The sequence below is a fragment of the Eptesicus fuscus genome, chromosome 9 (genome assembly GCF_027574615.1).
Source record: "Eptesicus fuscus isolate TK198812 chromosome 9, DD_ASM_mEF_20220401, whole genome shotgun sequence".
In the NCBI taxonomy this organism is placed as follows: Eukaryota; Metazoa; Chordata; class Mammalia; order Chiroptera; family Vespertilionidae; genus Eptesicus; species Eptesicus fuscus.
The window spans coordinates 331571-347303 of NC_072481.1; the positions used below are offsets into that span (position 1 = coordinate 331571).

At 68.5% G+C, this 15733-nt stretch overlaps 1 protein-coding gene across 1 annotated transcript; it reads right to left on the bottom strand.

Annotated features, from left to right (window-relative positions):
* Nucleotides 1–948: 948 nt before the first annotated feature.
* Nucleotides 949–15621, bottom strand: ACAP3 (ArfGAP with coiled-coil, ankyrin repeat and PH domains 3). The gene is made up of 23 exons (XM_054721502.1): nucleotides 14969–15621; nucleotides 11593–11650; nucleotides 10834–10953; nucleotides 10589–10642; nucleotides 9486–9544; nucleotides 8839–9022; nucleotides 8315–8359; nucleotides 8117–8212; nucleotides 7952–8026; nucleotides 6828–6940; nucleotides 6689–6740; nucleotides 6426–6526; nucleotides 6240–6351; nucleotides 5777–5985; nucleotides 5632–5701; nucleotides 5299–5393; nucleotides 5023–5225; nucleotides 4779–4883; nucleotides 3760–3858; nucleotides 3452–3672; nucleotides 3159–3268; nucleotides 2951–3061; nucleotides 949–2366 (listed from the first exon to the last, which is right to left on the bottom strand). The coding sequence occupies exons 1-23, from the start codon at nucleotides 15013–15015 to the stop codon at nucleotides 2219–2221; spliced, it is 2487 nt and encodes an 828-aa protein (XP_054577477.1). The 5' UTR covers nucleotides 15016–15621; the 3' UTR covers nucleotides 949–2218.
* Nucleotides 15622–15733: the final 112 nt, after the last annotated feature.

Genomic DNA, 15733 nt, shown 5'->3' on the forward strand with positions numbered 1-15733 from the left:
GGCTGTGGCTCGGTGGGCTCTCCTGGCTTCCCAGGGGGGCCTGCCCAGCACCACAGGGCCCCCTGGCGGCCACGCAAGGCCCCGGGCCCAGGGCTGGCTGGCAGGCAGGTAGGAGGGCGCCCAGTGCATCAGGGCCTCTCACTGGTGCAGCCACCTGCCCCTTGGAGGCCTCGTGGTTCTCAAGGAGCCCAGGGCAGGGAGGAGTGTCCACCACTCTGATCCCCATGCTCCAGGCAGGACTGAGCTCCTGTGCATGCGTGTGTGTGCACACCCATACATGCATGTGTGCATGCACGCATGTGTGTGCCTTCATCTAAATGTACATGCGGGGGGTGCCTCCACATAGGAACGTGTCTGTGTTTGCATTATATGTTTGCCTGTGTCAACATGTCTGCTCACACCTCAGCTCGGGGTAGGTGGGAGGGGGGCAGGGCCAGGCCGAGGCCCTTGGTGAGGTTGGGCTGCTTTGTAATAAAACTGGGAATTCCACCTGGTGCTCCAACACGTGAGGGCCTCCCTGTCACCTTCCGTGGTGAGCTGACACCTCGGACTGCACCTCCACACGTCTGGAGCCACAGACACTTTGTGGGCTGGGCGGGGACAGGAAGACTGAGAACGGGGCCACCGTCCAGGGCTAGGGCCTGCCCAGGGGACAAGACCAGGCCCAGACCATCCTTGCCAGTTGGCATCCACCCTGACTCCTACCAGGAGCCACAACAGGTCAGAGCAGAGCAGAGGGGCCCGGGAGTGGGAGCTGGGGTGTCAGGAGTCAGTTTTCACCAGAGAAGGCCTCCCTCCATCAAGCCCTGGGTTCTGCCTTATTGCATCCTTGGGGGGCTCTGGTCCCACCCTACTCAGCACCCCTCCGTGAAGGCCGGGCACCCAGAGACCCCCTCCCCAGCTGAGACAGCGGAATGAGGCAGGTGAGCCATGGACGGCGGCAGCGGCAGCGGTGCAAGCGGCAGTTTATTACTGAGTGATCTGGAGTGGGCGGTCCCAGCAGCCTGAGAGGCACTGACAGGCAGTGGGTGGGGCAGAGCTCAAGCAGGAAGAGAGGAAGGAGTTAATTCTGCTCTTTAGGGGTCACAGCCTGCAGGTGAGGGTCTTGGGGGGGCCCGGTCAGTGCCCACCTTGCCACCCATGGAGCCTCCTGGGCAGCCTTTGCATAGTGACCAACGGACTGGCCTTGGCCTGATCAAGGACCCACGTTGGGGAGAGGCCCAGCACTGCCCCAGGGCTCCAGGAACAGGGAACGCAGAAGGCAGTGTGGGCCCTGGGGAGTGAGCGGAGGGACCTGGGACCCATCCGAGGGCCTTGCCCGGGCGGTAAGCTGGCAAGTGGGGGGCAGAGCTGCAGGGGCCTCCCCCCGGCAGCAGACAGAGCTGGGGTCAAGGCGGTCCTCCAGAGTCCAGAGAAACGAGGCGAGACAAGTGAGAACACAGTGGCTGTAGAAAACCCACTCAGTCCACGAGGAAACGTCAGATGCAGGGGTGCAAAGTCCAAAGTCCTTTATGCACCTGCCCTGGGCCCAGCACTTTGGAGGAGGCAGGGACGGTCTAGGGCTGCCCGGCACGAGGCCCACGTGGCCAGCCACGTGGCCTTGGGACGCCTGCGTCCAGCCAGGGCTGAGACCCCATGCCACATCCCCCCCAGCACCCGAGAAGCCCAGCTTGGACGCTGGGGTCACTACGTGAGGTACACGGGTTGATTCCCTGGATGGGCTGCCCCTCTGCCCTGGCAAGGGGCTGATGGCCAGCCACCAGCCTCGGGGAGGGCCTGGTGCAGGGGCTCTGGGGGGACAGGACGGACCCAACTAGCAGGTCAGTGTCTGGGGCAATAAAGGGGGGGCACACGGTGGCACAGGCCTCTGGACAGAGGGACACACGTGACACAGGCCCCTGACAGAAGGACACAAGGTGACATGGGCCCCGGGTCAGAGGGACACAGAAGTACACGGGCCCTGGGGACAGGTGGTTCGAGGGGACCCAGAGCCTTGAGAGCGGTTTGTGACTTGAGCAGCCCAAGCCCCGAGGGAGGAGTCACCTGAGGACATAGGGTCAGCACCTCTGGGGAAAGTGGGGCTTCAGGAGACTCGGGGCTGGGGTCCCTCCCCCTGCCCGTCCCGGCAGCTCCACGGAGGGCAGAGCAGGCTGCTGGGGCACCGGACGCTCCGGAAAGGGCCAGGTGGCCGGTCTCCCCGCTCCCAGGCCCGCCCGCCCTAGCTCTCCTCCAGGTGGAGGCTGATGAACTCCTGGATGCACCTGCGGTACTGGAGCTCCGTGGGGCTGCTGACCGCGAGGGGGCCGGGCTGGCCTGGGGGCGCCTCCGCCTCCCGCATCTCCTCGGCCATGCGCGCCAGACGTAGCCTGAGGGAAGCGCAGAGTGAGGGCGCGACCCAAGCCCCAAGGCGCCCCGCTCCTCTCCCCCCACAGCGCCCCATCCCCTCCAAGGCACCAAGCCCCGCCCCCTAATACAACAAACCCCGCCCACGGCGCCCCGCCCCCTCTGAGGCACCAAGCCCCGCCCCACGGCGCCCCATCCCAAGGCACCAAGCCCCGCCCCCTCTAAGACAACAAACCCCGCCCCGCGACGCCCCGCCCCTCTAAGGCACCAAGCCCCGCCCCCTAAGACAACAAACCCCGCCCCGCGACGCCCCATCCCCTCTAAGGCACCAAGCCCCGCCCCCTAAGACAACAAACCCCACCCCACGGCACCCCGCCCCCTCTAAGGCACCAAGCCCCGCCCCCTAAGACAACAAACCCCGCCCCGCGACGCCCCATCCCCTCTAAGGCACCAAGCCCCGCCCCACGACGCCCCGCCCCTCTAAGGCACCAAGCCCCGCCCCCTAATACAACAAACCCCGCCCACGAAGCCCCGCCTCCTCGGAGGCACCAAGCCCCGCCCCACGGCGCCCCGCCCCTCTAAGACACCAAGCCCCGCCCGCACTCACAGCGTGACGATGTCCGCGTTGGCCTCCTGGATGGCGATGCTCAGAGGGTCCTGCTGCTCGTGGTCCAGGGCGTGCTGGTCGGCGCCCCGCTTCAAGAACAGGCAGACCTGGCTGCGGGGCGGAGATGAGCTGGGGTGCGCCCAGGCCACACACACCCCTCCCCCCCTCCCCCCGCCCAAGGTGAGCAGGACGTGCACCTGCGACTCACCCGGTGCGGCCCAGGAGCGTGGCGTGGTGCAGGGGTGCCCGGCCCCGGCTGTCTCTTTGGTTCACGTCCGCACCGTTTTGCAGGAGGAATTCGCAGATGATCAAGGAGCCCTAGGGAGCGGGGAAGGCCATGCTGAGCCCAGGGGATGGTTGCTAGGAGGGTCCCGGGCACCCCTGCCGGACCGGGGACCAGGCCGAGGACCGAGCCCGGTCTCCAACAGGGGCCTGGGTACAAGCCACCCAAGGAGAAGCTTGAAGAGGCCAACGGGTTGGCGCCAGCCCAGCCCCGCTCACCCCCAGCACGGCCTGCACCAGTGGCGTCTTGCCCTCGTCCTCCGTGTCGGCCCAGTTGACCTCAGCCCCGTGGGCCAGCGCCGCGGCCAGCGCGGGAAGATCGCGAGTGCGAGCTGCGCGGTGCGCCAGGAGCCCGGGGTGCAGCTCGCGCACGTCCGCCAGCCCCCAGGCCTCCGCCTCTCCATCCGCCTCGCCGCTGGAGTCCTCCGACTCCGCAACCTCTGCACGGAGAGGGGTGCGGTCAGGGCGGTGACCAGGCCTCGCGTGGGGGAGAGGAAGGGGGAGGGCTGGGGCGGCAGGGCACCCACCCTCCTCAGCGACACTGTCCACCACGGAGCCCGCGCCGAAGGCCAGGACGTCCGAGCTGCCATCAGAGCTCCCCCCTAAGCCACTGTCGCTGCTCAGACCTGCGGGGTCCATGGGCAGAGGGGTCCTGAGTATCCCTGACGCCTCCCCAGACCCCAACCATCCTCCAGGGGATGCCCCGGGGGCAGCGGGAGTCCTGGTAGGATGGGAGAAAAGGGGACAAAACAAGCCACGGCAGGCCCACGTGCACCCACCCACAGGCAGGTCAGCCGGCAGGATGGGTGGGCGTGTGAGGCTGTGGGTGCTCAGCCCTTGGTGGCCGGTGCATGCGAGGAGGTCACCGCCCAGGGGTGGGGTCTTGGCCAAGCCCTGGAGGCGGCCCCAGGCAGCACCAACGGTCTAGGCCCAGATCAGCCAAGGGCAGCCCCCAAGAGCCCAGGCTCAGGGACGGTGAGGCAGCGCCCCCTGCTGCCCGCAGTCAGCCTGCCAATTCTTGGCCGAGGGCCCTGCCTCCTGCCCACACGTGCCAGGAGGTGCTGACCGCCCGCCCGCCCGTTAGCAGGCAGCCCTCGGGGGAGAACTCGAGGTATGGCAGTTGCCCCCCAACCCCAAGAGGGGTGAGAAAGATGTGCGTCCCGAGTTTTCCAGGCCCCCAGCACACAGGTGCACATGCACACCCACAAAATACACCTGTGTGCTCACCCTGACACACACCTACTCCTGTGCGCGCACACACACACACACACACACACACACCACTCAGGGGTCATGACCTTGGTCTCCAAGTCGATGCCCTAGTTGCCCCCATCCCCTCAAGGTACTATCCCAGCCTTAGGCCCGCGTGACCCCGTTCTCCCCACTCCAGACCAGCCTCCCACGACACCACCTCCAGCCCTGTCCCTCCTGACAATCCCCCAGCAAATGGCCACGTGGTACACCATCCCGGGGAGCCCTGCCTGGTGTGCCTGCGGCCCGGCCGGGAGAGGGTGGGCAGCGGGGCCGGGGTGCTCGCAGCACTTACTGCGTGGACCAGCCGCAGCAGCCCCTGCGTCAAAATAGGAGAAGAGGGAGTCCAGCTCGTCGGGGCAGAAGAGGGAGTCCCGGCGGAACCTGCGCTCCACGGCGCCTACGCAGGGGGAGGCCAGGCGGTCACCCTGGGCCCTGTCTCCTGCCCGCCAGCCCTGGCCTCCCTGGGGTCTGGCCTCGGCCCTGCTGCAGCCCTCCCCCACCCCCACGGCCGTCCGGTGAGCCAGAAGCCCGCCCACCTGAGGACAGAGCCGCCACGGAGGGCAGGACAGGCTCCATCCGGACCTTGCGGCGGGCGGTGGGGGCGCGGGGCGAGCTGTGGTGGCCGGGGCACTTCAGGGCCCGCCAGCGCCGAGGGGCCTCCCGGGCGGGTGTAGAGGGCGGCTTCCGCAGGAACTTCTTCTCCACGTACTTGTCCTTGATCCAGGCCTCCTTGTCCTGCCTGGACCGAGGTGGACATGAGGCCGCGCTCAGGGCTGGGGCTTGCCGCCCCCTCCGTGCTGCGCCCACCTCACCTGGGGCTGCTGGCTGTGGGCTTCCTGCTGCCCGGCCCCTCACACTGGGCCTCGTAGATCTGGTTCACCGTGCTGTTTCCCAGCTCGCACATCAGCTGGCAGACACCCCCAGCTGGCAAATACCCCCAGGCTTCAGCCCCGGCCTGCAGACACCCCCAGCCGGCAGACACCCCCAGCTGGCAAATACCCCCAGGCTTCAGCCCCGGCCTGCAGACACCCCCAGCTCGCAGACACCCCCAGGCCCCAGCCCTGGCTCGCAGACACCCTGGCTTGCAGAACCAGCCCCTGCACCCCGTGCAGGCAGCTGGTGGCCTGTGATGGCCCCACACACACCTTCAGCAGCTCAGGCTCCCATGAGTCCAGCGTCAGGGACCGCACCTTGGAGCAGTGGACACCCAGGCTCCTAGACAGTGAGGAGGCAGGGGTGAGTCCGGGGCGTCTCGGCCTGGCGCCCCTGCCCGGCCGCCCACGGGCCCACCTGTGGATGCCTGAGCACTCGATGCAGAGCAGCACGCCCAGGTTGATGCTGGCCCAGCGGGGGTCCGGCTGGCCGCAGTCGCCACACTGGCCGTTGCCAGCCACGCCCTGCATGCGCTGCAGCACACTCTCGCCCTTGGCGCCGCGCTCCCGGGAGTCCGTGGCCGAGTCAATGCTGCTCGTGGAGGGGGACGCTGTGCGGTCCAGCCTCTAGGGACGGGTGAGGGGCCACTCAGCCCCTTTGGAGCTCCAGCCTTGGCTGCCCCAATGGGCCCCCACCTCCTCCCCCGCCAGAGGCACCCGCACAGGCTTGGAGCCTGAAGCCAAGCCCATGCACACACGTGTGCAGGCACACTCACATGCACATGCCCACACATGCACGTGTACCCGTGCCCTGCCCACACATGCTGGCACGCAGCCCACGGGGGCCATGTGCGCACGTGGAGGGCGCTGGCGGGCCGCACCTCGCTGTAGCAGCTGTCCGGGCTCTCCCGGTAGGCGGAGGCGATGCTGGCTTGCACGGCTTGGACCCAGGCCTGCCGCAGCTTCTCGGAGTCCGCCTGCAGCATGCAGCTCCTGTGGGGCGAGGACGTCAGGCCCGGCAGACAGGCCCTCCCGCCAGCCCCGGCCCGCCCGCTGGGCGTACGCACTTGGTGGGCGACACGACCTCGAAGCAGAACCTCCGCTCGATGTCCTCGCACGGCTTCACGGAGCACAGGCGGAGGTCGTCCACCACCACGGTGAGCACGTCCTGCGGGCAGAGCACGGGCCTCGAGCTCCGCCCTGACCCCCCACGTGTCGCTCTGCCTGCCTCACAGGCCGCCGGGGACCCACGTGCTCTCTGCCCCCGACCACTCAGGCGTGATGCCCAGGGCTGTCACTCCGGGCCCAGGTGGGAGGGGCCTGCACGCACCTTCAGCTTCTTCTGGTAGACCAGCTGGCTGTTCTGGATGGAGAACCAGCGCCTGGGCAGGGGGACGAGCCAGGAGGGGTCAGGCAGGCTGACCTTACGAAGGCCCCAGTGTCCTGCCCCCCAAGAAGGACCCCCTCACCGGTTCCACGTTTTGAAGGCGTTGCTCGCCCTCTTGAAGAGGTAGCCCTCCATCACCACCCCGCTAGGCGCGTCCACGTCAAACTCCGCTTTGGGCTCATCGTAGGAGAAGTCCTGGGGGTCGGAGCCGGGCCCCCGTGAATGCCCACCCCGGACCTGAGCACGGCCCTGCCCCAAACCTCCTGGGGCAGGCAGTCACCTCACATCCCCGCCGGGGCTCGAGCCTAGAGCCCAGGCCCTGCCCCCACCCAGCCCCATAGAACAGCAGGCTGTGCGGTGAGGAAGGAAGCTGCCCCCCCGCCCCCCCGCCCGCCGCCGGGTCCCCATTCACGCTGCCAGCTGGGCCTGCTCCCAGCGACAGAGCTCCATTCACAGGCTGGGGGACACTGAGTGCGTCCTGTGTGCGGCGGCGGGAGCAGAGGCCCAGCCACCTGCTGCCCTGGCTGAGTGGGGGCAGGGAGGGACAGCTGCTGCCACTCCCACGGGGGACGCTCCCGGCTCAGCCCGAGTCCTCGCTGGTGCCAGCCACCGGGTACAGTGCAGCGCCCACAGGTGCCTGGGAGGTGTCCTTGGTGCTGAAGTGCCCCCCCCAAGGGAGGACGGAGGCCCCACCCATCTGGCCTTCCCCTTACTCCCCCCCCCCGCCCCCCGCCCAGGGCAAAGCCCACTCACCTGCAGCAGTGTCTGGGATGAAGCAGAAGGGGGTGGGTGGAGAGAGAGAATGCCAGTGAGTGCCAGCCCCCCACCTGCCCAGCTCTCAGTGACTGAAATGGCAGCTCTGCCTGCAGCCCACTCCGCCCTGGGCAGTGTGGGGGCAGCGGTCTGGCAGGTGACCAAAGAGGAGCCAGTAGCAGCCAGCGCCTGAGGCCCCAGAGGCGACCCTGGCCTTGAAGGAAGAGGGGCATTCACTGGCCCCTGCCCACCCTGCTCTGGCCTCTAAGTGACACAGGGCCACCCTCCCTCCTGCTCCATCACGGTGAGGCCCTACGGATGGGGATCCCAGCAGAGTGAGCAGGCCTGGGGGGGAGGGATGAAGCGTGTGTATGTGCCAGGGGCCTCCCAGGTCAGCGGGATGGGGTGCCCCTCGCACCCCCAATCCCCAGTGCAGGGCGGTGGGGGCCTCACCCGCTGCTGGATGGCCGCGTGCCTGTGCTCCATCTCCCGCTTCTCCACGGCCGAGTCGATCACCAGCTGGTCCAGCTGTGGGAAGGGGTGTCAGGGAGGGAAGGGACCCCTCTCCCTGAGACCCTGGCTGGGCCCGTCCCCTCCCCTCCCCTCCCCCAGGCTCACCTCGGCCGCCAGCTTCTTCATGTAGGGGTCCAGCTGGTGCAGCAGGCTGTAGCCCTGCTGGAAGAAGCTGTACTGGGCGTGCATGAAGGACAGCATCTGCAGGCGGGAGGCGCAGGTGAGGCCACCTGCCGGGCACCCCCACTGCCCAGGCCCGTGCTCCAGGGCAGTGCCCCTGCCCACCCCGCGCCAGGCACTCACAGAATCCAGGATCTCAAACTTCTTCTTGGCCTGGAGGACATTGATCTGCCGGGGGAGGGGTGAACCGGGAAAGGGTGTCGGGGTCGAGGTAGCCCACGGCCTGCACCTTGCCACCAAGTCCGCTCAGGCTGCTTGTGGTTCCCTGAGACCCCCAGCTCATCTTCATATCCCTGCCCTTGGGCCAACCCCATCCTCCTGTGGTCCGGAACCCTTCCCATGTCAGGATGGTGGGACCCTCCCACGGGCAAAGTCCGGAACTCCCACCCCTGCTCCACCCTCAGCAAGGTCTCCCCGGCCTCCACCCGCAGCCGCCACCGCCGCGGGCTCGTCCCAGCCCTGAGCCAGCCCGTGCCCACCGCTGGGCCTGTGGCTGCCCCCCACCTGGTCCCTTCCCAAGACCTGACATTAGTTTTCTGGAGCCAGAAGCACCTCTCCCGAGGTCAGCTCCGTCCGTTCGTCCGTCTGCAGGACCCCCCCCCCCCCAGCCCACGCCAGGGCCCGACCCCTCCGTGCTCAGCACTGACCTGGAGCACGTAGTCGAGTGCCAGGTGGCGGAAGCACTTGCGGGTGAGGGTCAGGGCGCCGGTGGCCTCCTCCACCTCGTGGGGCCGGTGCCGCGGGGCCTGGGCGTTCCTCACCAGGGACAGCTCCAAGTCTTCCCGGACTTTGTCAAACTGCTTCTTGGTCTCCTTGAACTTCCGCACGTCCCTGGGGGCGGCGGGGTCAGGTCGGGGGCCCACCCTGCCCTTCACCACCTCAATCCTAAGGTCAGTCCAGCCTGGGGTGACCCCCAGCTTCAACCAGACTCCAGGCTCAGGCCCCCAACTTCAATGTGACATCACCTGGGGGTCCCATAGGCACCCCAACTGCACACACAGGTGCTGAGCCCAGACCCCCGCCCAACCCTCACCTCCTCCCACCACCACCCTGACTCCTCCCACGGTCATGCCCTCACCCCTTGCCTGAGGCCCTCACCTTACCCTCCAGCCCTGTCCCCCTCCAAGCCTTTGCCTACGCTGAGCCCCCACCCAGAGCCTGAGGCCTGGGGCCAAGGCCCCTCCCAGACAGGCCCCAGGACCCCCCAGATCCAGCACAGAAATCACCATGGGCCCCTCCCAGGCTGGGAGAGGCCAGGCACCCCCTTGGGGTCCGGGGGCCTCGAGCCACTCACTCTTTGATGAAGTTATGGAGCTGTTGCCGCACGGACCTCTGGGCCTGGTCAAACAGGATCTGGGGGGGTCACGGGACAGGGGGGTGTTAGTGGTCTGTCCCCACAAGACCCCAGGGGCCAGGCCCCCATCCCTCTCAGGTGAGAACCAGGGAAAGTCCCGCCCAGCCCAGCCTGGGCCCCAGCCCGTCGTCCCCAAGGAGCCGGCCTCACAGGGTCTAGGGAAGAGGGGGTGGCCCCAGGCCTGGGTCGGTGCCCAGAGGCGACAGCTGTGACCACCTGCCCACGTCCCCTCCTGGCTCTCGGCCAGACCAGAGGTCAGAGCTGTCCCAGATGGGCCCCTCCTCTGCCCCACCCTCAGAGCCCCTGTGACACCCCCACCTCCGACCCTGGGACCCCTGTGGTAGGAAGGATGGGGTCGGAGCGGAGCTCCCAGGACTGGCCTAGGAGCAGGGCGGGTGGTTGTGGGGAGCTGGAGGGCTCTCGAGCACTTAGGGGGTCCAGAATCAGACCTGCCCACGTGGGGGCCCAGACCACGTGGGGGTCCAGAATCAGACCTGCCACGTGGGGGGCCCGGAATCAGACCTGCCCACGTGGGGGCCCAGAATCAGACCTGCCCACGTGGGGGCCCAGAATCAGACCTGCCCACGTGGGGGCCTATCTGGAAGCAGACAGACAGACAGACAGGGCAGGACATGATGTTCTGGGCTGGTTTATTTCTGAACTTCCCCTGGGGGGGTGGGGCCCCTTGTTTAGTCTGGGGCTCCGGTTGCCAGGCCGCTGTCCAGCCACCCACGTGTGCCTCAGGCCTGTGCTGGGTGGCTGTGCTGGTGGCCCCGCGGGCTGGAGGTCATCCAGGCCTGACCGGGAGCAGCGAGGCCGAGTCACCAGGGGCCGGGGAGTCAGCCTGGGAGGTGCTTTTGCTGCACTGCACGGCTGGAGACCCTGCTGGTGAGGGGGCCCTGGGTGGCCCTCCAAAGCGTCTCCCACCCCACAGACAGGAGCCGAGGCGTGGGCTCTCCCAGAGCTGGCCCTGCCGGCCGCTTAGCCCCTCGGACAGGCCCTGGGACAGGCCCTCGTGCGCGTCACCCCACCTGCAGGCTCACCATGTGGTAGTTGACCATCTCCTGCAGGCTGTCTCCAAACCTCTGCAGACACTCCTGGGGGGCAGGGGGAGACCCTCACTCAGACGGGTCAGCCATGCCCCCGAGCGCCAGCACCTTCCCGGCGACAGGCCACAGCGCCGCCCCTGCCGCCCGCACAGATGCCCACATGCTCCCGGGGCCCGGGCGCCCTCAGGGGCTGCCTGCCCGTGCCTGCCCTCAGAGAGGCCGGAGGTCAGGGCCCTCACCGAGATGACGGTGTCTCCCTGGCATTGCTGAGACAGGTCGCGCACACCACTCACGAAGAGCCTGTTGGTGGTGACGTAGGCCTTGCCGGCCTCGATCATGCCGCTGCACAGCTTGACCAGCTGCAGACAGGACGGGGGCGTGACACCCGGGCCACCGGCCTGCGCCGGCCCTCACCACTGCCGAGCGCTGGGGCAGCGGAATGCAGCTCAGGGCCCGGCAGTGCCCAGAACACAGCTGCCCAAGGCTGGGGGGACCACCACTGCCCGCACTCCATCCTGAGCCACTGGCCTTGGCTCCGGAGCGGGAGGTCGGAGCAGGACAGGGAGGCCGAGCAGAGAACCCAGGGCGGGTGGGCATGTGGGCCTGGCCAAGGGTCAGCAGGACCCGCCACCGAGGGGGCTCAGGAGTGCGCCCCTCCTTGCTCCCCCGAGTCCCCCTTGGCCCCCAACCTGGTCGCTCAGAGGCACAGCCTCCCAGCGGCTGTCTCTGGCCCTGAAGACTCTCTGGAGGGAACGCACCAGCGGCCTCCCACCTGAAGGGAGACCCGGAGGCGCACACATGTGTGTGTAGCGTGTGCACCGGGACGGGCATGGTAGGTACAGCTGTGGTGAGGGGACACAGCCACGTCTCGTGCACGCACACGGGCCGCATGCCCCACATGCAACACACTTGCGCTCGCACACGTGCGTGCACACACACCAGTGGCCGGGCCTGGGGGCAGGGAGCGGCACTGGAGCCCACACACCCCAGCCCCTCACCTTGTCCAGTTTGGCCTCAATCTCGACCACATCTGTCTCCACCTCGTCGATAGTCGCCCTGCGATGAGAAGAGGTCGGCCAGGGGTCAGCCCGCAGCCAGCTGCCCTGACCTCGGGTCAGGCTGGGTCTTCACCTCCCCATGCCCCTCCCCACGGGGGCTGCTGGCGCAGAGCTGCTTGCTCCTGTCGGCTGATGCGCGGCCCCACGGCCCTCAGACAGGCCAGGAAGCGAAGCTGGGAGAGGAGGCGGGACAGCGACCCAGGTCCAGTGGACTCGAGCTGCCCAGAGCCACCACCACCCCAGGCAGAAAGAGGCCCTGTCACATGTGACCCCCCCCCCCCGCCCCAATCTGGGGCTGGGCTGCTGTGGCCCTGGGTACAGAGGTCAGACAGCCTGAGGACAGAAGAGGGGCCGGAACCCCAGTGCAGGTGCACACGCAGGGTGGGGCCAGGGCCACCAGGCCCCCCTGCCCAGCCCCAGACTCCAACTGGGCTCCCAGCCTGGTGGCCCCCGCAGCTCGCTTGTCTCAGCCAGAACCTCTCTCTGGCTCGCTCAGACACCCCCAACCTCCAAACAAGAAAGAATGGCACCATCTGCCAGGAGAGGGGTGGGTCAGGTTCGCCCCCCCCCCGCCCCCTCCCCCCGCAGCCTGACAATGAGCTCTCTCGGGAGGGGCGAGGGGAGGGGAGAGTTAACACATGACATCACCAGAGGAGCCAAGGACAGGAGAATCCCCGGAAGGCAGAGGCAGATGGATCAGGCACGTGACATCCCTCCCCCCCCAAATGCTCCGGGAACAGGAAATAGGAAAATCAGGCCAGTATCCCGGTGCCCCTCGCCCCCTCAGCTGGTGAGCTGGGCCCATCTGGCCTCCTGGGTTGAGGGACGAGGGAATGGGGCTCAGGCCTCCCGAGACAGGCCTTGGGTGGGGTCAGGCAGAGGGGAGGCGGGCAGGGAGGGGGCGTGCGCCAGGATTTCCCAGGTTTGCTGGGGGTAGGACCTGGCCCCTCAGGTGGGGTGCAGCTCAGAATGAACTCCAGGGGGAGCTGGGGGCAGGGGGCAGGGACCTCGTGAGGTCCCCACCTGCCTCCTGGCAGGACACGGCTCCTGTCTGAGGGGCTCAGGGGAATACATCCCGGAGCAGAGGGGTCAGAGGGGGTGACTCCTTGTCCCAGCCCCAGCCCCCGCGGGTGCCCACAGCCCACCCAGGACTGCCTGTCCCAACAGCCCGAGTGTGGCCCGAGGTGTGTGGCCCAGGGACCCTGACCTCTGCTGTGGCCTCTCGGGTCCCCTCACAGAGTCCCTCCCGAGGCAGGGAAGGCCCACCCACCTAGAAGAGGATGCTGCAGCGGGAGCCCCAGCACCCCAAGTGCCCTGGCAGCTGCACAGAGAGCTGCCACCCGGGGCCTGGGCCAGCCCCCCTCCCCAGATCCCCTCCCCAGCCCCTAGGACCAGGGCTGCCTCTCCTGCCCTCCCTCCAGGATTTCCTCAGCAGCTTGGAGGACGGGGAGGAGGGAGAGGCTGGTGGTTCCCCCACCAAAGCCATGACTCAGTGCCTGACGCCCCACCCAAGGGAGGGGGCACCAAGTACAAGGGGTGGGCGGAGGCCCGGGCCTGTCTGAGAGCGTCTGGTCCCCCTAACCACGTGCATGGGGGCTGTGGGGCTCCCCCCAGGCCAAGAGCACACAGGCCAGCTCCCCCTCCCAGGGCTGGGGTCACATGGCCCCACATCACTGACCACATCCTCCTGGCCGGCCGGACCCTGACTGCCTCCTCCAGGCCAACCTCCAGGAAGCCCAGGTTACATCCTCAGCTGCAGCTGCAGCTGAGCAGATGAGGGGCCTCAGGACGGCCTCGCACCCCCATTAAATCTCAGCCCAGCCCGAAACCAGGGTCCCGGGAATCCACTGAGCCCCCCCAGGCTGGGGCGGGCACTTTCACGGGCAGCCCCTCCCCGCCCAGGGAAGCACAGCGAAGCCACCGCACCCACAGCGGGAGCCACAGGCAGAACAGGCTGGTGGGGAGGGAAGGCCCAGAGGTGACTGGGTGCTGGGGCCCCGGGCCTGACGGGAAGGTGGGCCAGGACTCGTCCACGCAAAGGGAGGAAGAGCAGGAGGCTCTGCGGGCGGGGCCCGGACCAAGCCCCAGCTGAGGCCCTGCACCTCCGTCCACCGCTGGTCCTGAGGACAGTGGGCAGAGGGGGGGCCAGAATCATGAGTGCGTGCGTTGCTCACACCCCTCCCTCTGCCCAGGGCTTGGGGCCACTCTGGCCCGACCGGACCCTCATCCCAGCCTCCCTGGTGAGGCGGTTGTGCAAGAGGCTGGCTGCAGGGGCCTGCACACACACACGGGCCCTCTTGTTGGCACACCCCAGGGACCGGGCACGCACACTACACGGGACCAAGCGCTCATGTGCACAGGGGCACAGTAGAGATGCTCCTGGGCCATCCCAGGTGCATGTGTGTGGTGGCACAGTGCACACGCAGACACACGTGCAGAGACGCATGTCCCAGTGCTGGGATACACATGAACAAATTAACATGTGTGTTTAGTGGCAACACTCACACCAGCATGTAAAACACACAGTACATGTACATGTCCACACCAAGAAGTCACAGGTGACATGCGTGCACGCACCCATTGCTAATGTGCACACATGTACCAAGCAGGCCAGCGCAGGGGTACAGCTCACCTACACATTCACATCCAGGGTCTGGCACCCCAAAGCACATGAAGTGCGTGGTTAAGGCACACACATACATACGGGGAACGTGTGCTGCACACGGGTGAGCACGCCTTCTCTCCCAGGAAGCACCAAAGACACGAACCCAGGACGGGCCACAGCCCAGACCCTCCGACCCAGGCTGCTCGGCCCAGCCCCCTTCCCCGACCCTGAGGTCACCTCTGTCAAGCAGCCCCAGCCCCACACGTGGCTCCAGCTGACTGTCCCCCATCGCAGCTCTGGGCACAGGGACCCAGACAGAAGGCAGGACAGACGCCCCGCTCACCCCGACATCCCCGGCCAGAGCCCGGCCAGAGCGGGACCGCAGGGCCAGGGCGGTCCTGGCACCGGGCAGGTGGCCGGCACGACGGTGCCCGCACAAAGCGGGGGTGGACACTCCATGGGGAGGTGGCCGTTGGCGCAGCCCCGCCCCACGCGCGCCCCTCCGTGCGAGGTGACCAGCAAAGGGGCATCTTTTGTTCCGTCGGCTCGTCCCGCGCGCTGCGGGCTTTGTCCGAGGCGGGTCCTCCCGCTCCCGTCACCGGCTCCCGCGCCGGACACAAAGGGGGCGCCGACGCCTCCAGCCCGCGCCCCTCCCCCGGCCGCCCCGCTGTCCCGAGGGGGCGGCCACAAAGGGCGCGCCCGCGGGCTCACCTGAAGCGCGGCGAGTCCTTGATGCACTCCTCGAACTCCACCGTCATGGCTGCGGCGCGGCGCTCACTGGCTCCAGGACCGCGGCGCCCCGAGCGGCATCCTCGGCGGCCCGGCCCGCTCGTCCGCCCGCCCGCCCGCGCCGAGCTCCGCGCCCGCCCGCTCCGGAATGAGGCCGCCGCGCCGCCGCCCCGCCCCGCCTGTCACCGCCGGGGAGCGTCGCCAAAGTCCGCAGCGCGCGGGAGCCGCCCGCTGTCACCGCCGGGGAGCGTCGCCAAAGTCAGCCGCCCGCTGTCACCGCCGGGGAGCGTCGCCAAACGCCCTGCCCTCCCTACGGCCGCTGGCGCGCGCGGCTCCGCCTGCCCCGACGATCCGCCCCCCAGTCCCGGGCCGCTCCAGGTCGGGGAGGAAAGCGGGCTCAGCAGCAGCGGGGCGTCGGAGCCGTCGCCGGACCGCCAGGCGTGGGCACGCCCTCTCCGGCCATCCGGCCGTTGCGCAATTAGGGACGTTTGCAAAACCCGCTGGGCGGGACCTCAGCGGAAGCACACGCTCCGCGAGGGTGGGCAGCGGGAAGTGGGTGGGCAGGTGGGCGTCTGAGTGCGCGCACGCGGGGGCGTGCAGGTCGGCGCGGGGTTTGAGAGCGGCATCCGGATGCGGCTGCCCGAGTCGGGCCCACGCGCCCACAGCGAGCCGTACTTTGCACCCGCTCCCTAACCGTGGCCCCGCCCCCGCTGCCCCGCCCTCGGCGGCCTTGGGTCGGGCGTGTCG

Bases quoted from the DNA above. Each gene is read 5' to 3' on its own strand.
- ACAP3 (XM_054721502.1), bottom strand. From the start codon at position 15,015: ATGACGGTGGAGTTCGAGGAGTGCATCAAGGACTCGCCGCGCTTCAG. The intron at 6,352-6,425 runs GTGCGTACGCCC...CTCGCCCCACAG, and splicing joins GAGGTCGTGTCGCCCACCAA to GAGCTGCATGCTGCAGGCGG. The intron at 5,702-5,776 runs GTGGGCCCGTGG...CTCACTGTCTAG, and splicing joins GAGTGCTCAGGCATCCACAG to GAGCCTGGGTGTCCACTGCT.